The sequence below is a fragment of the Choloepus didactylus genome, chromosome 3 (genome assembly GCF_015220235.1).
Source record: "Choloepus didactylus isolate mChoDid1 chromosome 3, mChoDid1.pri, whole genome shotgun sequence".
NCBI lineage: Eukaryota > Metazoa > Chordata > Mammalia > Pilosa > Megalonychidae > Choloepus > Choloepus didactylus.
In genome coordinates, this window is record NC_051309.1 from 59001167 (window position 1) to 59025814 (window position 24648).

Consider the following 24648-nt stretch of genomic DNA (forward strand, 5'->3'; position numbering starts at 1 on the left):
TAATTTTAAACTGGAATCACATGTTAATATGAACCAAAGGTTTAAAAAATGTTTCTACCTTTTAATCAGTAATTCTAATTTGGGATCTATTCAAAAGAAATAATGTGGAAGAAAGACCTTTATTTTCAAAGATGTGAATTACAATGTCATTTATAACAGAGGAAAACAGGAGTAAATAATGGTTCATTCAAATTATGCTGCATTATAAATGATATTCATAAATATTTTAAACAGATTGGAAATATTAATTATAAATGAAAACCAAGGTTATAAAAATACACTTGGCATGATCAAAATAATTATGTAATATATGCCTGGATAAAAGACTAAAATGGAATATAATAAAATATTTAATGGAATACAATAAAAATATTAATGATTGTGTTGATTTTGATGAACTCTACAAATTTTTCAAAATTTTTTTTCTTCAATAAAAAATCTTTATTAAAAAATGAAATTAAAGTAGCACATACTCTCAGAACACACAGAAACTGCATGACAGCTAAGAGTAAATCAAGCAGCAGAGATATATGTCTAGAATTTGAAATCCATGGTGGTTTGTCCAAAAAGCTAAATATCTGACAACGGATCACTGAGGACTAACTGCAAAACAGCACTTTCATGCTATTGCATGTTTCCCAGAGAGATAACCTGAGAGAAGTACCTTTATTGCATATTTTTTTCTTAGCATTTACCAAGATGTTTAAACACAATCTTTAAGATTATTTTGGATCAATATTCTCTCCTTAGCTCAATTCTGAGTAAAATGAAAATGAGATACACTCATCTCTTGTTCCAGAATGTCTCTTTGGGCAAAGGAAAAACTAATTCATTTATATACTACACACCTAGCCATGGTTACATTATTTATAAGCTCATATAGTCTGTAATTAAATTATAATGTATTCATGGACCGCAAATGTGAATGTATCTTTGTTCATTATTTTCATTCCTGTGGAAATTGCACAGAAAATATGCCTCCAAAGATTAAAAAAAGGAAAAAAAGGGTGGAAGTGTAGGTTTGTGTCTCTGGACACTTTGCTTCTATGCATTTTTACTGACTTGTCAGGGATTCCTTTATTTTCAGTCTACCTGCTTCGTCTGCCTTCCCACACTTCCCGAACCATCAGGATGGACCACAGGTTTGTAGGCTCCTTCGAGAAGAGGCATTGTCTTTCTCACCACTGTGAATTCCTTGAGGCACTGAGCATATATAAAAAGCAGGTACCCAATATGAAATGAGGGATGGGGTATTATACTTTTTCATTTCTAATGACAGTGGGGATTCAGATAACCTTTGTTTCCTGAGCTAAGTGAAGGGTGAATTCAGAGGAGCCAGGGCTCCTAACTGAGCCTAATTGATGTGTGTGAATCAGGAGAGAGATGAGGCCTGGTTGCAGGGAGGTGAAGGAAGGAGCCTGGGAGGTTGGCTGTGTGTGAAGGATGGGCAATGCAAGTGCCTCTTGTTAGTGGGGAGACTAGAGAGGGAAGTGGGAGGAGGGACCCTCCCATAAAACCTTTCTTTCACCCACATGAAAATTTGGTAAAATAGTAAAATCTGCACTTCTCACTAATGTCTTTTGGAATGGGTTTTTTTAGGGCATGTGAAGAAGTGCGAAGTCATGCTTGAAGGTGGGCACAGGGCAAAAACAGGCCCAGCATTGGGACAGCGGACTCAGGGATTCCATGTTTGTGAAAATGGATCAACAGTCAGCAATATTTACTAAAAACCTATTGTGTGTCCAGAACTATGTTATATGCTTTGGGTCATACAAAGAAAGCATAACCCACACGTGGTTGCTGCCCTCAAAAACCTTGGCAGTTCCCTAATGCTCATCACTGTTCTCCTGACCACTGCCAAATAATTGGATCCTCCTCTGTTGTTAAAGCGAAGGGGAAGGTAGACTAAAATTAACCCTTATTAAAGGTCTATTGTGGGCCAGACACTGTGCTAAGCATTTACAACATATCAACTCCCGTAACTCTCACAACCACCTTGTGAACTGGGTAGTATCTTCATTTAACAGCTGAGAACACTGATGTTCAGTGCAGTCAAGTAAGTTTCCCAAGGTCACACAGCCAGTGGCTGCGGTAGGATACCATTCCCACTGCATGAGAAATGATTAGGGGTAGATAAGATTGAACTGAACATTTGTTCTCTGTTTCAGAGTTTTTGTGATAGCAAGTAAGGGCAACTTGAGAAGATGCCAATTGGCTGGTGACAAGGCATTTTCCTCTAGGCTGAAGAGGAGCTGGGCAGAGCCACTTCTCCCACTTTCATTCCAGAGGGCTTGATGGAGAGTGCTGGGCTTCCACCAGTGTGACGCTCCCCCTTTCCAACAGGACATACTATAATCCACTCTTAATTATTCATGCATTTACTCAACAAGTACGTATTGAGTACCTACTACATCCCAAGGGCTGTTTTAGACTCTAAGGAGTCAACAGTGAACAAAACAGATCAAAAGCATTGGGGTCATGGAATTTATGGTACAGTCAAATAATTGGAAGATTAGATTGTGTGGCTTTTCTTAAAGACTGATAATACCCAAACTTATTTTAATACCCATAATGATACTGACATGTAGAAATATTTCTATTCTGTCTGATTGGGATATAAGAACACTGAAATGGCCAAGGAGATAGAAGTAGTTAAATGGCCATGTTGCCTTCACTATGTTGAGTAACCATGTTTTTCTAGGGCTTCCACTTCCTAAAATATATTGTACTAGATATTCGGAAAAGTCCTCCTGCTGTAAAACATTAGATGCAGGATAAACAGAGCTAAAATTGGCCCATTATTGTTATAATTATCTCAAGGAAGGGCAGTACCCCCAAAGTCACTTAAAGTCTCTTTAGAACAATGTTCTAGACCTGGGGAACTTTTAAAAGTCTTGCTGCCTAGGGAACACACTTCAAACCAATTCAATCAGAATCTCAGGCATCAGAGTTTTGTAAAGCTCTCTGGGAGAATCTCTGAAGCGCAGCCAAGTAGAGAACCACTGCCTTAGATGGTGTTAGAGCACATAATTCATGGAAAGTCTGTATTCCAAACATTGTGACAATTTCATTCTAAATTTCTGCTGCTAATGGATCTGCCTCTTAAACCACTCCACACTCATGTCTTCCCTTCTCCATTCCATGCTGGGAGGTGGAGGTTATCACTTCTCAGATGGATGCAAAGAACCAACCTGAGTGGTTGCCTCCCTGAGTTTAAATATGCCCCATCTGTAGTTAACTGTTCTGATTTTTTAAATGAGCTCTTGATAAGCTGAGGCTACAAGTGTAAGCAAAAGAAGACACACAGATTGCAGCAAAGGCTTTATTATTTCCGCTAACAGGAATCTAAAAGCCAAGGATAATTCCCAATGTGTACCTAATGGGCACTGTGCCAATCTCTATGATTTTGGTTCACATTCCTCTTTGGAGCCAGTACCTCAGTTTTTTTCTTTTTTTTTAAATGAACCAGCAAACAAAATTTAATATGCAGTCCAGAGACAGGCCAAGAATTACTGAATTTGAGTGTCACCTGAATCTAAAATGATCCTATTAGAAGGTAATGTGTGTGACACTGGCCTTGAAGATGGTGATATTCGCTGTGGCAAAGCAAAATGCACTGTCTGGCAATCATCCTTGTGGCTCCCTTTAGCCCATCTGCATTTGGACTAGGATCTTTCAAAGTTGGGACAGAAATCCCTGTCCTGGAATCCTTGCAGCGCAAGAACAGGAGCTGGATGTAAATTTCTGGGTATCTGCTTATAAGAACATTATCTTATCGTTCTGTTTGCATACATCCTACCAGAGGTTTCAGATCTAACCCGGGGACACATGGGGAATATTGTGTTTGGATTGGTCAAAGTAAGGCATCAACATGATACAGTCATAGAACTTATGAACTAATTTCCAGGTTTTATAAGGCTAATAATTAATGAAGTGAAATAATGAAATCTTACTATGTATTATTATTATATATTATTTTGTATATGTATTACTACTATGCATTACTGATATTTTCAGGTATTATCTCACTTAGCTTCCCCCAAATCCTAAATGGTGAAAATTATTGTTATATCTATTTTGCAGGTAAGAAAACTATGACTCAAGGAGAAAAGGCCACACAAGTAGTTGAATAACAGAGCAGGGGAGATATGACACCAAAGTTCACATCCTAATCCCCTTGGTTATACTTCCTCATGTACACCAACTAGCTAAGTCTAAGCTGCTGGGTGCCCAGCACAGTCACAAGAGTTGGGAGCAACTGGTCACTGTGGGGCTGCAGCTGCCCCCGCCTCCCTTAGCTTCATGACAGACAGCCTGGGCTTGTCCTGAGAGTGTGATAGGCTTTGGGCTGATGCATGGAGTGGATTAGGATCCTAAGACATCTGAAAAATCTTCATCCCAAGGCAGTGTCAAGAAAGGGAGGGTCACACATGGCTCCTGGCTTGGCTGCCTTTCCGAGTTGGCATGCAATTTCTTGGCCAATTTGGTCTCCTGCTGGAGAAGGCCAGAGGTGGTGGCTCACGAGTATGGGGGTGGAATGAGGGGGAGCAGGTTAAGCAGAGCTCATCATTTACAGAGTTGCTGGCCAGAGTCTGTAACCAATATTGAAAGGCTTAGAGGGTGGAAAAAGTAAACCATATATCTTTGAGCTCAGCCAGACAGGAAAACGGGGCAGCATGCAAAGATAGGCCGAAAGAGGGAGGGGGCCACTAGCTTTCCCACATCATGACTGGGTCCCAAATGGGCTTGCCTCAACAGTTACCTTCTAGTGAACCAAAGGCTCTGCAGTGCAGAAAAATACAAGCCAGAGCTGCTTCTCCCTCCTGCTCTGCAGTTCTGATCTGAGACACACCTGAGCAGAGAGAGGCCTCTGGCTCCCAAGCCCTGGCCTGTCAAAAATTGGGCAGCCTCTTGATCTCTGCCCCAGCCTGCCCTCTCCAGCTGGGCTGAGGATCTCTAACAAGCCGTCACACTGCATGTCTCTTCTTGCTTTCCCTTCTTTAACTTGGTGCTGCACAAGCATTTTACTGTCTATCAAATGCTCTATGGCTTCCTGGAGGGGTTCCTTTGGAAGCTAGGGTTGTAGTGTAATTGCAGCAGCTGCTGTTGAAATTCACTTTTGGATTTCTGTTCCCTGAGCAGAAAGTTCTGAAAACTCCCACGGAGAAGGAGCAGGCTTTGTATCCTGCAGGCTTGGGCTACCCTGACACATTCCTGAAGTTTCATTTCTGTGTGGTCTCTTTCAAAACCTTCTGAATGTTCCAGGAGATGTATTTCTTGATAAATGTTTCTCCTTCACTTGGGGTCAGGCCAAAAGAGAGCAGAACAGATGTCAGATCTAAAGCTTTCCCAATTCACTGTGATAGTCTCCTAATCAACCAATTGACTGCTGGCCTGCTAATCTGTGGTCATGTAAATAAAATGTCTTTGAGCCTTTCTCACTTGGGGGGGAAAAAGACAAGCTTCTAAGAAAGCAGGAGATGTGCCTTCTTGCAAGAAAAACGTGAAAGAATAGAGTGATTTGAATCAGCTGCATTTCTGCCTGTTAGAATACCAAAGTGCTTTTTTTTTTCATCCCAGAAAGTCAAAATGGTTTGTGCTTAATTGAGTTCTCACACGCCTATGTGAATCTTCCGTCTGCAGGTTGTTATCTAGCTGACAGAAACATACATTTCAATTCTTAACCTTTGGCTCCTTAAAAACGCAAATTCCCTCAAAAGGGAATCCCTACAATGAGCCTTAGTGTGGTCGTGGTGTAAATATGATTGAAGGTGGAGCAGTGCCAGGGTCAGGGCCAGCACCCAGGGTTAAAACCTCCGGTAAGAGCGCAACGCTTGGGCGTGTTGACAGTTACTGAGCGATTTTTCTTCTCTGCTCTACTTGGAGCTGCCAGAAAGGCCTGGGAAGTGATCAAACAGCACACACAAACATTATGCTCCGAGAGGCCTGGCTTGGCCAAATACTCCTGCCAGCCGCTCCCAGCACACTGGCCCTTTGAGAACCTTTGGATTCCCATTCAGGAGATGGGGGCTTTGGGATTTCTAATCTTGCCCTGGATTGACTGAGGCTGACTTCAGGTTTCAGAGATCTGTATGGAGAAAAGCATGACAACTCAAGCCCACTTGGAAACAATCATTCATTTAGGAAATACCGTCTTTCATTGAATGTAACATGACATTTATTATAAGGTACACCACTATTTTATGTACCACAAAAAGCTAATTCAACTATGACATAAACATTGTTATCACATAGAATTTTTATTTTATGCTGATTGAAAGGGCGCTTTAGATGCAAATTTATCATATATCCCCATTGTTAATCCATCAAAAAAAAAAAAAACTATAAGCAAAATAGTTGGTTAAGGAATTCCTAAAACTTTTTCACATTTGAGAGTTTGACTCTCTTGAATCACTTTTGTTTTAAACTTTGTAGTTTGAAATAATTTTACATTTCCAGAAGAGTTGCAAAGATACAATCCCTGCTCACAAGGAGTTTTCAGTCTGTTCAATAACAAGTCTTTACAGTTACTTGGTGCTACACAGTTTATAAAGTGCTTTCATGTCCATTACATAATTTGACCTTCGTTGTTATCCTGTGAAGCAGGCAGACGAAACTGTATCTTCATTTCTTACATATATATTATCCTGAGGTTTTCAAGGTGTTGCTTTCTTACAGTGGTACACTCTACTTTGAAAATGCAGGTTTAGCCCTGTTAACACTTTGTGTGTAGTACTTTATACCATATGAACGGGACTTTGCTAATTATTGAGTTAGCAGGTCTGTTTTACCTGGTCTGAAACTTTCTTATTTTTCAGACACAAAATTTCTATGCAACTCTGATCTGCTTTTGGGAACAGCTATCCCTTCCTGGATTTGCTGGAACATTCCACTCCCTGACAACCCTCTGCTGTGTAGAGGCTTGGGGGGTGGGGAGGGGAGGAGGGTATGCCCCCGTTTCTAATTAAGCTTACCCAGCGTTCCTCTGTAGAATGGTGGTGTCGGTTAAACAAATTAGCTTTTTCAAAGGGGCCAGACTATTTTGCCATTAATCCAAGTTGGAATAAAACAGAGCTCAACTATTTAACACATCAATTTTAAGTTAAAAATAAACTGATTCCCTCCCCCACTATCAACCCTGGCTTTTTTCTCTTGAGTCCCCACTTTCTTCCAGGTAGAGACTGTGGGGATGGGGTAGGAGTGGAGGTTCTTGACTGACCAGGCCAGTCCACACAGAACAGGCTTGGGGAGGCTTTTCCTGGACATTTCTAGCCATGTACCCAGAGCCCCCCAACATACACACTCCTCAAGAGTAAAGGACTCATGGGGAAATTTTTAAAATTGCTTAAAATAAGTAGACTTATTGATTTGTTTTCTACCTGTGCCACTCCTAGATCTGAATTACAACGAAAGTTACACTCATATATATTTCCTGTCTTGAAAGTTCTTTTGAGAACAATTCAGGGTTCCTTTTTTAACAGTTACTAGAAACAAGATGTTATTTGTCTTACAATTAAAAACACAGATGAGGTCAGATTATTTGCGGGGTAACTGGAGGTAACGGAAGCACCATAATCTTATCCACTGTAAAGAGGAATTCAGAATAAGGGAAGGCCACCGGCCTTGGACTCTAGCCAAGGGTGTTTCATTACTAAAGCACCCATAAAAGAGCCTTATAAGGCAGTTTCTTCTAGAAGGCAGTTCTGCAGTGGACCCTGAGGGCAGGCTCTAGGGACAGGATGGAAATCATATTTAAGGATCTCAATCAGTGCTTGTTCAGCTTGATCAGTCCATCTCAGAGCTCTAGAGCATAAAAGATCTTAAAAGTTAGGAAATCCTCTCAGGGCCCTTCCTTTTCTCACTTAGTTTATTTCGCAGTTTTCCAAAAGAGAGTCTCAGAAACAGAGATTCTTCTGGCTAACACATGAGCACGTTACAGTATTCCACAGTTTTTACCAGCAAGTTCTTCCTGGTGTGTAATCGAAACATGGTTTGTGGCTGCTGAACTCCAGGCCTTTTAATTCTGTCTCCTGATGAATTGTGCAACTGTTGGTGAGGCCCTTTCCATTTAATAACTAAATCTCAAACTGTGAAGAAACATTAATTTGTTCTTCGGATTACTTTCCTCTAAAAGAATCTCAAATCCTTTAAACCCCTTCTTCAAGACTGCCTATTTCCTTTTCTAAAGCATAGTTTCTTACATTTTTCCTAATATACAATGATTAAAACTAGGTAAAATGATAAGGAACCAGTGAGAAAGCTCAGCTTTCAAGGACTTTCTATGTGAAAGAGGGCAACTTAAGCCAGAAAAATTTTAAAAGCATTTCCATGGGGCTGGTGCAGATTTTTTCCGTTTTTGATATGGAAGAGAGAGAGAGAGTAGTGAGGGTTTTAGGGGGAAGATGACGGAAGACAGATGAGAGCCTCCCCAGGTGAGCAAGTGGTTGTAATTTGGGAGCAGGACTGGCTAACAAGCAAGTGATGTCAGGGCACTTTGTGAGCATTCAGTCAGAGAAAGTTCAGCAAGGGTCTTTCATACCCAAGTAACAAACAGCTTGCCACAGCAGGTTAGATTTGACAATGCTTCTAAGATCCGCGAGAGAAGCTGAAGTTCTTGTGAACAAAGAGTCTAGCCATCTCTTGCTGTGATTACTGTAATAGCTTCTTAATGGAGTCCCTGACCACAGTCTCACCCCCTTCCAATCCATTCTCCTAAGGGCAGCCACAGAGATTTTTAACAAGCACAAATTCAATTATATCACTCCCTTGATTAAAACCCTCAATGGCTCTCATTGCTCTCCTAAACTCTTTAACAGGCCCCAGGGCTTTCCATCACTGGGCTCTGTTAAGTGTCCAGTTGCCACTTCTGCTTTCCCTCCCTAAGACGCAGCCCCATGAAATCACGTGCCATTCCTTCTGCTGGACCACACTTCTCATCTTCCTTCTAACTCCACTCCAACGCCCATGCTAACTCCTCCTCCAGCCAATTTCCTCTCATTCCTCAGTCTCAGGACACCACTCTTCCAGAAAGTCATTTCTGGCCCTTGCTCCACAAGTCTGGGTTAAGAACCCCTCTTCTGGGCTCCCTGAGGTCTTCATGGTACAACAATGTTAGTTTAACAAAGTTTTACACTGACTTGCATTCCCGAGATAAACCATCCCATTAACAATTTAATTCTGGAATCCCTGTTTCAACATTCACAAAAGTTCAGGAATTTACTGAATGATAACAACAGACTATGAGCCTTTAAATAATAAGTTATCAACACAAAGATGAGCCCGAAATGAGCTTCTCAAAGAACAAATGTCTACAAACCATCAACTAAAACGAGTTTCTGAAAACCAGAAGTTTTACAGAAGGTTTTTTCATTTACAAAGCCAGTTCTTTGGTTTGGGACTTATTTGTAACCAATAAGGGTGGGTGGAAATGGTGGGATTTGGAGGAAAAAAGTGACCATCCAATGTTCGAGGGCAAGATAGTGAAGGATGGGAAGATGAGTCACAGTCAGATGTATTCCTTGGCTCAGACTTCAGGAAGGCAGAATATGTAAGAAGAGAGGAGCTAGGCAGCAGAATCCACTGCCTACATTTCCAAATGGGAAAATGCTTTCTTAACAGGATTTCTTTGTTTAATCAACACATATTTCTGAAGCGCGCCCAACTATTTGCCAGACTTATAGGATGGAGTCCCCACAATCAAGTGGGGAAGAGAGGCATTCGAAGAGCCCTTCGAAGGCAGTGGGAGAGTTACTGTGATGGCTGAGCATTTTCTCTCCAAAGGCCCATTCGCTTACTGCTCCCTCTGCCCAGAACAGGACGCTTCACTGAATCCTCACGTGGGTCCTTCACCTGGCTCTACCCTCCTCACATAACACCACTCATCCATCCCTCAGCATTATTATTATGCAAAAATATCTGTTTACTTGTTTCTGTCTAAAGCTTACACAAAGCTTCACGAGATAGGGACCTTGTCTACCTTATTTAAGGCTGTTTACCTTGAGACTAGAAGAATGCCCGGCAAATTCATATATTCATTCAATCCTCCAATACATGTTTAAAGCATCTACTATGTCCCAGGCACCTATCTAGGCCTTTAGGGATTTATCAGGGAACAAAAACTCCCTTCCTTTCAGCTTACTTTCCACTCGAAAAATGACATCAACCATCAATATTCATCAAGTGCTTTCTATGGATAATCTTCACAATATAGAATCCTCGCAGCAACCCTATGAGATAGATATGATTATAATCCCCATTTTAAAGGTAAGGAAACTTAGGTACAGAGAGGTCAAGCAACTTGCTCAAGTTAGTAAGTGAGAGAGCTGAGATTAACACCCAGGGAGTCTGGCTCTAGAGCTGATCATCTGTCATCTTATCTACCCCTCTATTATGTCTCTTGTATACATATACACACTATGTATACAATAAATATTTGTTGAAAAAGTGTCTGGAAACATACACAGAATCCCAGAAAAACAAAACACAAATTATGAGGAAGGGGCCTGGGAAGGGGAGTCAGGGTGCTTCCCAGAGTGGATTGATCCTTGAAAGCAAAGAGTTCAAAGGGTAGAGGGTGAGGGTGAGGGTGGGGATGTGACCGTGGTGTGTGTGTGTGTGGGGGGGGAAAGGGCAAAAAGGTGAGAGTCATTCCAGGTAGAAGAAAAGCACGAACAAAGGCATGGAGGTATGAAGAAATGTGACATGTTGAAATGTGAAGGGCAAACAGTTATTGTGGCTGGAGCATAAAATCTATGGAGGGGATGGGAGAGAAGAGGTCCAGATATTACAACAGAGTCATACTGTGAAGAGTCTCATATATTCTGCTAAGTAATTTGGGCTTGGTCCTAAAGGAACTAAGAAGGGAGACCCTTAAGAATGACATTCTGACTCCATGAGTACAAGTAATCCTCAGGGAGAAGAGGGGATGATACCCAAGGTACCAAGATGGCTGAAACAGGATTGCCAAGGAATTCAGATTTCAAGGAACAGGAACAAAAGAGGGAGCCAAGAATTGGATTAAAGGAGTATGATATTCTCTTCCAACTGTGAGATCTTATTATAAGTTTCATCTTTTCTAAGTTAACGTCTTTCTACTAAACTGAATCGTTATATCCCCCTTTCCAGTTACTCATGACTTTAGGGATTTCAGTAAGATCTAAAGGCATTGAACTCATGACGACAGTTCCAAGATTTCAGATTATTAGCTCATTAGCTTTCAGACAGATTTTCAAGCAGATGGCTTTGCTTCCGGTCAGAGAGGTAAGGGCAACTAGTAAGCCAAGATCTCTATCAAGAGGTGGGTAAGTAGTGGACTAGAAAAGGAGAAGCCTGGGCGTGGCCCCAGGGCTCCAGAGAAAGTGCTCTGGTAGGTGAGTTTGCATCTTTTTGGCTACTTTCATAATCAGCAAGACCAGCTCTGTTTTGTTTATCCTGATATCCAGCACCTAACCCAGTGCTGACACAAACTAGATGCTCAATATATGTTAAATAAGATCAACAGGACAGAGCACAGATGGAACCATACCATGTGGCTGCATCCTACAAGACCCTCTCCCTCTCAGTACTCTAGGAAGCATAACTCAGGTGACTTCTAAGGACAGAAATGGCTGGAAAAAGAATTCCTTATTCTTTGCAAAGCCCAGTACTGAATGGTACAGAAGTAAAGGGCTCTGTCCAGGTTAGTTCTATAATCATCAAAACACACCCAGATGGCAGGAGAAATATGTTCAGAGATCTGGTTTTAGCATTAACTTGTCTCTGCCATGGGAAAGTACTCTGGTAAATCTTTCTCTGGCATTCTCCAGTAAATTGTCCCAGGCACTAGACCCCGTATCTCTAAATTTAGGTTGGGAAGAAAAGGGCATTTTATGTCAAAGTTTCCAGTTTTAGATGCTATTTCTCCTAACATTTCTCAAAATATAAAGACAAGCCAAGTCTGTACCTCAAGGGACTTGCAGACTGGAGAGGTGCGGAGCAGCTGGGTGTACATGGTATGACTAAAAAGTAATGAGATTGGTTCTACATGACAATCAGTCTCAATATTTTATTATCATACTGTGCGAATATTTAGTGGCAGGAGAGAAAAGGGGATAAAAGTAACTACAGGCTAGAAAATGACAACACTGAACAATCACTAAGTGCTATGGATCAAATCGTGTTCCCCCAAAAGACGTGATCAAATCTTAACCTCTGAGCCTGTGAATGTGAACTTTATGTAAACAGGATCTTTGAAGATGTTAGTTAAGATGATGCCAAACTGGATTAGGGTGGGTCCTAATCCAATATGACTGGTGTCCTTATAAGGTGGGTAAATTTGGACACAGAGACAGAGAGATGGCCATGTGACAGAAGCAGAAATTGAGTTATGCTGCCACAAGCCAAGGGACGCCAAGGATTGCCAGCTGCCTACCAGAAGCTAGGGGAGAGTCATGGAACAGACTTTCCTTTTAAAAGGAAGCACGCTCCTGCCAATATCTTGATTTTGAACTTCTAGTCTACAGAACCATGAGACAATAAATTTCTATTGTTTAAGCCAACTAGCCTGTGGTGCTTGGTTATAGCGGCCCTGGCAAATTAGGACACGGAGCTAACCTACTGCCCTGACAAAACAGGTATCAATGCCTTTGAAAGACTATGGAGAAAATTCCCCTTGGAATGATTATAAGAAAATCTCAATATCTGGAATGAATTCTTAAACCATGCACATTTCTCTTTTCCTGATATGACTGATAAAATGGACCTGACGGAACAAATGACTGTATCTCTTGGAAAAGTGTGCTGATTATTTTGGGTTATGATTTTCTAAGTCCAAGGTGATGATAATATAATTAGTTGATAGCGATTAAAGGCTTTCAATACTTAACTCTAAAATTGGTGACATACAACCTATTTGCATACAGACTTCTGGGAAAAACTCTATAGAAAAAAATATTATCTTGAAAGTTTGGAGAAAGTCTGAGCTGTGTTAAAGAAGCAATAGCTTCTGTCATTTTATTAGAACTACCTCCCTTCCCTTTTCTATCTTGGCTGGGACCAGAAGAGGGGCTGCCAAGTTGGATTTCCAACTTTCCCCTGGACCTGCTGCCTATGGAAATTGTTACTGCAGGCATTAGAGTTAAAATTTCTATGTTTTTTTTTTTTTCAAGTCTAGACTTTACTTACATTCCCATTTCAGTTATGGCAAGCTTGGACTTATTTGGAACAAAACGAACTATCAAAAATAATCTCAAAGGCATTCCTGCTGAATAGTGCATCCTGAGGATAAATTATGCAAAAATTAAAAAAAAAAGGAAAACAAAAAACCAGTCAAAAAGTTTACAACATAAACTACGTCATAAGAATACTCTTCAAAGAGTTTTTATTTTATTCTTGCCTACAAATAATTAGCTTATCCTTTGAGAACCTGTAACTTCCAATAACTGAATTATTTTCCTTAACAATAAGTAACTATGAAATCCGATTTTTAAAATTCTTACAATCTACTAATTAAATGTGGGCTAAAAAACTTTTCTCTGAAAGTCCTTAGTTTGTATTTTACTTTCTCGTTCCCCAGCTCTTGACTTCACCTCTATCTACACACCCAAGCCAAGAAAGAAAGACACCTCTGGATCTCCGGTGAGTGGCGGCATCTCTAACGAACTGAATTCCCAACATGAGCTCGGTGAGCTTTTCAGATAGGGGAGTCTGAGGCACTGGAAAATCTTTTCTAAAAATACATCAGTCCCTGTGCCTGCGAGTTCTCACTTTCTTCACGCATGAATCAAACTGTCAAAACTACCAAAAAAAGAGATGAGGAGGCACCGCCCAACCCTCCCGGCATCCTCGCGGTTGCCAACTTCTCCCCTCCCATCTGTCTTTTGGATGGGTGCGGAAGGAGTCGCGGGTACCAGCGCGGGTACCACTGCTGCCCCATCGGGTCTGAACCACAAGGGGGCGCCCGGCTCTGCTGCCCGCGCGAGCCGAGAGGGGCGGGATGGCGTAGAAAGCGCTGGTGCCCACCTTGCTCGCAGGTGCCCTTGCTGACCTGGGTGACGGCCTTCTCCCCGCGGCTCTCGGCCCGCAGACTGGCGGCGCGCAGCTGGCACCCGCTGGGGTAGGTGGTGCCGTCGCTGCCGCACACCGGGTAGCGGCTCTTGCAGACGCACACGCCGCTCACCACCGGGCCGCCGGCTGCTGCCCCGGCTTTACCCTTCCGTCTCTTGCGGCTCTTCACGCACTCCATGCCCGGCGCGCAGTGCCCCCTGCCGGCGCCGCCGCCCCCGCACGGCTCGCCCTCGCCGCGGGCGCACACCGGGCAGCAACCACACGCATCCCGGGTCTCGCCTAGCGGGCAGCCCCGTGGGGGCAGGGGCGGGCAGACGGCCGGCTCGCAGGGGCCGCAGGCGTCCGAAGAGGAGGAAGAGGAGAGGGGCAGGAGCAGGAGCAGCAGCCCGGCGGCGCCGAGGAAGAGGGCGCGCAGCGGCGGCCGCCCCATGGCTGGGCGCATTGGCGGCAGCGGCGGGAGCGCGAGTGGGGCGGCTCGGATCGGCAGACGCCTTTAACCCGCCGCCCCGCCCGCCCGGGCCGCGAGAACCACACCCCGGGGCGGTGAGAGCGCTGCCGCCCCGCCCGCGCCATCGGCTCGGCCGCCCTCCCCGGACCGCGCGGCCCGAGTGCGCTCCTGGGGCCGGCTTTTGCCTGCAGAGTTCATCTAGCTAGCCCCGCTCAGCCCCTCTGCCAGCCGCAGTGAGAGCGGTCCCCTTAAACTCTCCTTCCTCGCCTTGCAGGTCCAGACATTTATGATTTATAATTCCTAACAACGACAACGACTTTGAAATGACCCAGTGTTTAATCTGTTAAATTCTCCATTTTGTGGTTTGGGAAGCTCTTTTAAGGACATGGCGATTTTGTGTTTTTCGTTGGCCACCTGCCCAGTGTGGTCTTGGGTGTCAGACTAAAAGGACAAATCGTGGCCAAACACGCCTCTTTCTAGAACCTTATGACTGGCTCCTCCTCCGTGGCATTAACAAAGAAAATCATGAGCTTTCTTATGGGAAGCCATATTTTGTGAGCACTTAAGTGTTAGTACTCCATTCCAGGGGAGGGTTGCGTTATTGACTTAAGTTCATACTAAATTGTTCTAGACATCCGTCTACCCTCCGGAGAACAGAAGCATAGCCAGGGGTTGCAGGGTAAGCTGGCTCCTCCGCGGCGGTACCCCTGAGGTACCCAAAGCACCCCGAACCTTCACCAGCCTTTCTGTGACGTCTTTGATGTAAAAGATAGACTAGTTCCCCAAACTTTCTGTAAAGAGCTCTGCAAACTCGACTTTTAAAGTCTCTTCCTCCAAGAAGATTGGATCCTTCAAACCCCTCCTATCCGAAAAATCCAAGGCAGCATTTTGGCCTTTCCTAAGCATATCCTAGAAAAGTGGCACTTTTTTTTAAAAAAGGTCGGATGTTAACATGACCATTGTTAAAAAGCTGATGAAAAGTCCTTAGAGCTTAGTTTTCTCAAACATTCTTGCCTTTGTCTCACAATAAGAGATAATAGTTTGTGTGACCCAGTACACAGTGCTAAATTGAAACTAGTGCAGAGTACACTGACATTTTCTCTCCTATTCTCTTTCAATTGTATTAATTCCGTAGTCAAGATGCACTAAATTGATTTCGCTACTTGTCATGGTTTTGGTTTCTCCAGAAGCAAAAGATTCCAGTCTAAGGACTGGGGAGGTGATGTTAGGACACACCAGTGAGGGAGGGGGAAGTGAGCAGGAAGGGAAAGAGTCAATGAGGGCACTTGTCAAGTCAGCTTCTCTAAGGTGGGCTTTGTAGCCAGACAAAGCCCTCAGGCTCTGCAGTGTGTGTGTGTGTGTGTGTGTGTGTGTGTGTGTGTGTGTGTGTGTGTGTGTGTGTGTGTGTGTGTGTTGGAGGGAGGGGTGTGCATATGGATGGGTTACTATGCCACTAAGGGCTGCACGCCACAGGGTTTTAAACCCTGCAACAGGGCCAGCACTGAGAGTGCAAGCCCAGGGGAGCCTTCTCTGTGGTCACCAAGTGGTGCCTTTAGGGGGAAGGAAAGGCACAAGCTGGCCTTCTCCTTGTTAAAGAGGGGATCCTGGGCTGTGCTGTAGTGCCAGTTAACTGGGGAACTTGAGAATAGGAAGATATGTGGTCATTCAGAGAAAAGACAGGAAAATGAGGCTTTTTTTTTTTTTTTAATTAGTGAAGTGGATTTGCAGAACAATCATGCATAAAACACACCTTGTACTGGTGTGGAGCATTGATGATAGTCATAGCACATTTTTACAACTGTACTATTAATTAAAGTCTATGGTTTAACTTAGGGTTCACTGTGTACTGTAGTTACATGGATTTTTTTTTAAAATTATTGTTACCATATATACAATCTAACATTTCCTCTTTTAATCATATTCAGATATATATTTCACTGCTGTTATTGTGTTCGCAATGTTGTGCTACAATCACCACCATCCACTACCAAAACATTTCCATCATTCCAAATAGGAACACTGTACATTTTAAGCCTTAACTTCCCATTCACTATCCCTGCTCATTTTCTGGTAACCTATATCCTAGATTCTGACTTTATGATTTGCTTATTCTAATTGTTTCAAATCAGTGAGATCATACAGTTTTTGTCCTTTTGTGTCTGGCTTATTTCATGTATCAGGCCTTCATTTCTTTTTATGGCTGCATAATTTTCCATTGTGTGTATATACCACGTGGGAAAATGGAGCTTTGAAAGATAAATTTGACAACTCCTTCCTTCCAAGAAAGAAGATTGTCGCCGTATGCTACTTCAGCTATTAGTGAAATGAAAAGCCTGGACCTACCCCTGGTCACAGAACTGCTAAATGGCAGGATGAACCCAAGCAGGTCTGACTCCACATTCTCCAAATTTAGCACTAGCTGCTACCCTCCTGCTGGTTGAGTAATTGGGTGAGGCCCCAGATTACCCACAGTGGTGTGCATTTGCAGACTGGCTGGTTTTCCTGCTTCAGCCTATTGCCCGCAGAAGTTACCAAATTTAAATGGCCTTGTGGGAACTGAAGCGCTGGTGTGGGCCTTATCATCAATTAATCACAGGCACAAACTGCAAGTGTAGCTCAAGGCCAAAGATTACTCAAAGACTGATGGCACCACGATTTTTTAAACCTCTTAATTGTAAAATAAAACACAGGTTCAAAACATACACACACACATACACACACACAATAATGCATCACTTAATAGATTATCATAAGGCACATATCCTTGTCACCACTATCCAACAAAGAAGAACTTTGCAGTAACCACAGAAGCCCCTGCATGTGTCCCATCCCAATCAACTCCCTTGCTTTTCCCAAAAGTAACCAGTATCCTGACTTCATAGTAATCACCTTTTTTTTCCCACCACTCCAAATGTGTATCCCTAGACACTATAGTTTAGTTATCTATTTTTTTTAAATAACAGCTTTATTGAGATAAAATTCACATACCATATAATTTACCCATGTAAAATGCTTAAGTCATTGGTTTTTAGTATTTGAATATAGTCACAGAGTTGTACAACCAACACCACAATCAATTTTAGGACATTTTCATCACCCCAACCCCACTTCACCCCCAAAAAGCAAAACCTGTACCCATTAGAAGTCACTTCCTATATTGCCCAGTCCTCCCAGTCCTGGGCAAACAATGTATTTTCTGTCTTTATGCATTTGCCTATTCTGGATATTTTGTATACCTAGAATCATAAAATATGTGGCCTTTTGTGACTGGTTTCTTTTATTTGGCACAATATTTTCAAGAGTCATCCACGTTGAAGCATGTATCAGTGCTTTATTCCTTTTTATTACTGAAGAGTATTCTATTTACTGATATATCACATTTTATCTATCTGTTCATCAGTTGACGGAAACTTAGGTTGATTCCACTTTGGCTATTATGAATAATGCAGTGTTCTGGTTTCTTAAGTTGCTCAAGAAAATACATGCAAAGAGATGGCTTAAAAATATGGGTATTTAATGGCTCACAGTTTTGAGCCTAAAAGAAAGCCCAAAGCAAAGTGTCATCAAGTCTATACTTTCTTCCTGAAGACTGGCATTCTGGGGCTAGCTGCCAGTCATTGGTCCTGGGCTCCTGTCACATGGCAATGAACACAGTAGCCTCTCCTGGCCTCCCCCTTCTCTTCTGGTTCTGTTGATGTTCAGCTTCTGGCTACTTCCTGTGGCTTTCTCTCTGTTTGAATTTCATTCCACTTATAAAGGATTCCGGTAATAGGATTAAGACACATCTTGAATGAGTTGGGTCACACCTTAACTGAAGTAACCCCCTCAAAAGGTCCAACTTACAATGGGTTCACACCCACAGGAATGGATTAAGTTTAAGAACATGTTTTGGGGGTATATACAGCCCCAAAGCACCACATACTGCTTGAACACTCATGTGCAATTTTTGTGTGGACGTATTTTCTTTTCTCTTGAGTGTATACCTAGGAGTGGAGTTCCTGGGTCATACAGTAACCCTATGTTTAACCTTTTGAGTAACCACCAGACTGTTTTCCAAAGCAGCTTCAATGTTTTACATTCCCACCAGCAGTGTATGAGGGTTCCAATTTCTTCACCTCCTCACTAACACCTATCATCTATCTTTTTCCGATTATGGCCATCCTAGTGGGTGTGACGTAGTATCTCATTGTGGTTTCGATTTGCATTTCTCTAATGACTAATGATGTTGAGCTTCTTTCCGTGCTCTTATTGGCCATTTGTATATCTTCTTTGGAGAAATGTTTTTTCAGATCCTTTGCCCATTATTAAATAGAGTTATCTTTTTATTGTTGATTTGTAAGAGTTCTTTATATATTGTAGATACAAGTCTCTTATATATAATTTGCAAATATTTTCTCACATTCTGTAGGTTGTTTTTTCATTTTCTTGCTGGTGTCATTTGAAGCACAAAAATTTTAACATTTCATTCAGATTCAATTTACCTGTTTTTTATTTTGTTGCTTTTGCTTTTGGTATCATTTTGAAGAAGCCATTGGCAGTATCATGAAGATTTACACCTATGTTTTCTTCTAAGAGTTTTATAATTTTTGTTCTTACATGTAGGTCTTTGATCCATTTGAAGTTAATTTTTGTATATGGTGTGAGATATGCACCCAACCCTCATTCATTTGCTGGCTACTGGCAATCCTTTGTCCTGGGTGCCTCTGTCACATGACAATGCACATGGTGGCCTCTCCTGGCCTTTCCTTTTTCTTTTGGGTTCCACTGAATTTTTTTTTTTTTTTAATCTTCATTTTATTGAGATATATTCACATACCACGCAGTCATACAAAACAAATCGTACTTTCGATTGTTTACAGTACCATTACATAGTGGTACATTCATCACCTAAATCAATCCCTGACACCTTCATTAGCACACACACAAAAATAACAAGAATAATAATTAGAGTGAAAAAGAGCAATTGAAGTAAAAAAGAACACTGGGTACCTTTGTCTGTTTGTTTCCTTCCCCTATTTTTCTACTCATCCATCCATAAACTAGACAAAGTGGAGTGTGGTCCTTATGGCTTTCCCAATCCCATTGTCACCCCTCATAAGCTACATTTTTATACAACTGTCTTCGAGATTCATGGGTTCTGGGTTGTAGTTTGATAGTTTCAGGTATCCACCACCAGCTACCCCAATTCTTTAGAACCTAAAAAGAGTTGTCTAAAGTGTGCATAAGAGTGCCCACCAGAGTGACCTCTCGGCTCGTTTTGGAATCTCTCTGCCACTGAAGCTTATTTCATTTCCTTTCACATCCCCCTTTTGGTCAAGAAGACATTCTCCGTCCCACGATGCCAGGTCTAGATTCCTCCCCGGGAGTCATATTCCACATTGCCAGGGAGATTCACTCCCCTGGGTGTCTGATCCCACGTAGGGGGGAGGGCAGTGATTTCACCTTTCAAGTTGGCTTAGCTAGAGAGACAGGGCCACATCTGAGCAACAAAGAGGCATTCGGGAGGAGGCTCTTAGGCACAACCATAGGGAGGCCTAGCCTCTCCTTTGCAGCAACCGTCTTCCCAAGGGTAAAACCTGTGGTAGAGGGCTCAACCCATCAAACCACCAGTCCCCTATGTCTGTGGTCATGTTAGCAACCATGGAGGTGGGTTAGGCGAATACCCCTGCATTCTCCACAGGCTCCTCAAGGGGGCACTACATCTTTTTTTCCTTGTTTTTCTTTCTTTTTTTTTTTTTTTAACTTTCCCTTCTTTTTTAAATCAACTGTATGAAAAAAAAAGTTAAAAAGAAAACAAACATACAATAAAAGAACATTTCAAAGAGACCATAATAAGGTCCATTGAATTTTAGCTTCTGGCTGCTCCCTGTGGCTTTTCTTTTCTTTTTTCTTTTTTTTTTTTTTTTGTCTGAGTCTCATTCTGCTTGGAAAGGACTCTAGTAATAGAATTAAGACCCATCTTGAAGTAGCCTCATTAAAAAGCCCTGTGTACAATGGTTTCATGCCCACAGGAATGGATTAAATTTAAGAACAGATTTTTCTGGGGTATGTATAGCTCCAAACCACCACAATCACCTTGTCAATTTATGCAAGGAGGCTATCTGGGATTTTGATAGGAATTACATTGAATCTGTAGATTTACTTGGGAAGTATTGCTGTCTTAATAATATTAAGTCTTCTGATCTATGAACATGGTATGTCTTTCCATTTATTTAAGTCTTCTTTATTTCTTTTAACATGTTTCGTAGTTTTCAGAGTATACTTTTTGCCGTTCTTTTGTTAAATTTATTTCTAAGTTTTATCCTTCTTGATGATGCTGTAAATGGAATTGTTTTCTTAATTTAATTTTCATTAAATTCATTGCTACTATATAAAAATGCAATTGATTTTTGCATTTTGATCTCCCTGTACCTTTTCTGAACTTATTTACTAGTTCTAATAGTAAAATGAAGGAAGAGAGAAGGAAGTAAAATATATAGGAATTTCTGTCTCACTCTCTCTCTGAATTTCTGTCTTTCTCTTCTGGCCTATCTCTGTCTTTGTCCTGGTCACTTTGTCTTGTGTTGCAGAATAACTGTGGTGATTTGGAGTTATGTACCCCAGAAAAACATGCTCTTACTCTTAATCCACTCCTGTGGTTGTGACTCCATTGTAAGTAGGAACTTTTGATGAGGTTACTTCAGTTAAAGTGTGGCCCAAATGAATTGGGATGGGTCTTAATACTATTACTGGAGAACTTATAGTGAAGTCTATATAGAGAGGAGCTATGGAGAGCAGCCGAAAGTGGGAAGTCAACTATGAGAAAGGAGAAGATGCCACCATATGCATTGTTTTGCAATGGAAAAGCCAAATAGACCCAAGATTGCTGGTCAGAAGATAACAACTCTGAGAGGAAGCAAGCCTTCTAGCCTCTGAACCTGGGAGCCAATAAATTCCTATTGTTAAACCAATCCACTGTATGATATTTGTTATAGCAATGAGGAAACTAAAACAATAATTATATCTAAATTTGTGTACATTAAATTTTATTTTATTCAACTCTTCTGCACCTTCGCCTAGTTTTGCTGAGGGGTTAGCGTGAGTTGCAATAACACATGTGGCAGAGAATACTGGCTGTCTACTAAAGTCATTCTCCTTCCATAGCAACAGAACTGTGGTGACGCTCAGGCTGCCTAGCTAAGCTGCATTTCTCAGCCTCCCCTCCAGTTGAGTTTGGCTGTATGACTAAGTTTTCACCAGTGGAAATGAGAAGAGGAGACGTGTGCCATTTCCAAGCCAGCACCTTATGACAGCAGACGTGCCTCCTCCTCTTTCTCCTTCCAACAGATGAAGAGCCCACCCAGCTTTGACTAAGTAGATAGAAGCCACTTAGGGCATGGAAAAGAACAAGATGTAAGGAACACAATCCTTGAATGATCTCATGTGGTGGCGCAGCAAGCTGAACTAGAAGACCCTTCCTAAGTGGATATGTGTGAGAGAAATAAACTTTCATATAATTTACACAATTGCAGGTCTCTCTGTTACAACAATTTCATCTTCCCCTAAAACTCATATAACGCATATGAGAAAGGAGCTGGGAACAGTGCCTCAGTATGTAGAGCATGTTCAATAAATGATAGTGAAAATGGTTTATTAAGTAGTTTCACTTAATGGTGTTAAACTCAAACTGGCGTCATTTGTCTACAGTCATTGCTTTCAGATGCATTCTGTTGAATCTCACTTTCCTTCTTAGGGCAGATTCCATAACTTTCTAGTCATTTCCAATTATGAAAGTTCAGTCCAGGTTAAAGCTCCACTCTTGTATCTGATTTGAGGTTTTGCCCACCCCATCACTGGCAGTCTAGTGGCTTTAGGTAGCTGAAGAGGGGTGGGGGGGCATCATCTGTTTTCCCCCCTTTTTCCTTCCCTTCTCCCTACCCCTTTTCCCTCATCTACTCTCAATCATAGGACTGAGCACAGGGAGGAGGAATAGGGGAGGGGATGAAGTATCCTGTCTCTTTAGGAATCTGGCTACTTACAGTCCTCTTGCTGTTGGTTGGTGCTACTTTTCCAGTTAATGCTGACTAGTCATCAATAATTGGTGTGAGGCAGGCATTCCAAGGCTGGCTCTCTTGTGGGGCTGATTTGCTGTTTCTTTGAAGGAACTTTGGTGGCATGGGAGAAAGAAAAAAGCCACTCTGATGTCTAGGAACTGATCTGACCTCATAGTTGGACCTCAGTGTTATTACAGACTGATCTGATGATAACAGCTAGTCCTCAGTGTTATTACAAACCTATCTGATGCTGACGGCTAAGCCATGCTGTTCTCCTGTTAGACATAAACAATCTCACAGAGTATCCACTTCAGATAAGGTCACTTACGACATACAAAACAGCCTCCTCCCTTGCTAAACAAATGACTGCTACTTCTTTACCAATTATAGCTTTATCTTCCTCTAGTCTGCCTTCTATATAGATAAGATTTATTGAGATAGTCATAGAAGTGTCTCCACTTTCTGACAGCAACCTATCCAGAGAAAGCTTCCAATTCCTTAGACCTTCTCCCAAATGACTCAACCAAAGCCCAATTTCTGTAAGGGGTTCTTACTATGATGCCCCACATAGCCATATGGTGTCCATTCTCCCTTGCTATAACTTATTCAATTACAGGTGTGCTCCTGGGGAGATCTTTGGCTGAAGGGCAGTAATACCTGAGAAATTTTCCCTTCAGCTCCATCTCTTCTCCCATGTTTAAGCTCCACATTTCCTCCACTCTACCTATACTATACTCCAAAAGCTTTTGCTGATGGGTCGTTGTACCTGGCAAGACACTTCTTGGTAGGGCATCTCCAAGACTTTTCAGGCCAGTAGCCTCTGTGGCAGCTACAGGAAATCCATGGTGCAGTGCAGATCCCCTGCTGCATCCTTCTGAGCCCTGACAGACAGGTATCTGCCTCCCAAGCAGTTGTCCAACTGGAGAATGGTGTGATGGGCTGATTAGTGTCTCTCTAAAATCCATGTCCATACAGAACTTCAGAATGTGACCTTATTTGGAAATAGGGTCATTGCAGATGTATTTAAGTTGAGGCTACCCTGGATTAGGGTGGGCCTATCCAGTGACTGGTGGTCCTCATAAGAAGAGGAGAGCAAACACAGAGAGAAGAAGGGCATGTGAAGACTGAGGAAGAGATTGAAGTTATGCTGCCACAAGCCAAGGAATGCCAGCAGCCACCAGAAGCTGGAAATGGCAAGAAATCATACCTCTCCTGGAGCTGATGGAGGGGTTGTGGCCCTGCCAACACCTTGTTTTCAGACTTGAAGCATTTAGAACTGTGAGAGAATACATTTTGGTTGTTGTAACCACTCAGTTTGTGGTCATTTATTACAGCAGCTATGGAAGGGGGGAATGTCTGTCCCCCTTTCTTGCAAACATCACTGATCTCTTGGCTCCTCCTACTTACTTGGGTTCTTTGGTGGTGGTGGGGCAGACATGTGAGGGGAGGAGAAACCCACTGCATTCTCCAGTAGGTCCTCACCCCTCTTCCATTCCGCGACTCCTTCCTCCTCTGCTTGCATAGAGGTGATGTGTGGGTGGGGGTTGATGGTGATGGGGTCATTTAGTACCGAGGAACATTCTGGTCCAATTCTTGGTGGCTCTTTTTAGAATGTGGGGATACTCAAAACATGCAGGTTTTGCTTGTGGATCCTAGTGCCATTTCCAGAAAGGGGAACAATTGTCCTCATTCAACTCTCCGTTATAGTGGCTATTTATCAGTTTCCTCATCATTTCATTTTCTTCTACTCCTTTTCCAACTTCTTCATCCTCATCAGGTGAATGATGGGAGAGGTGGGGTGTGGAAGACTGTCCCAGGCAAAATGAGCAGCACACAAAAAGGGACCAAGTCACCGGAAATCATTTTGACACATTCCAGCAACCAGAAAAGGTTCAGCGTAGCTAAAGCAGGGTGTGTATCTGGAGAAACAAATCAGGAGAGAGGATAGATGCCAGCCAAACAACGGCCTTGCATTATACTGTGCAGGACGTTTGGGTCTTATAGATGACAGGGGCTGCCAGAGGATGCAGGGGGAGGCAAGAGCAGGTTTGTGATGCAGGAAGGCCGTTACAATAGTAAGAGGGGAATGGATTAGAACAAGGACAGACCTGAAGAAGAAATGTA

General features: G+C 42.3%; 1 protein-coding gene across 1 annotated transcript in view; it reads right to left on the reverse strand.

Annotated features, from left to right (window-relative positions):
• The window catches only part of IGFBP7 (insulin like growth factor binding protein 7), a 93891-nt gene extending 79368 nt beyond the window's left edge, over positions 1-14523 (reverse strand). Inside the window, exon 1 of the mRNA XM_037829880.1 lies at positions 13999-14523. Within this exon, the coding sequence (XP_037685808.1) occupies positions 13999-14485 (487 nt within the window). The 5' untranslated portion in view covers positions 14486-14523. The remainder of the gene's footprint in view (positions 1-13998) is intronic.
• Between the last annotated feature and the right edge of the window lie 10125 nt (positions 14524-24648).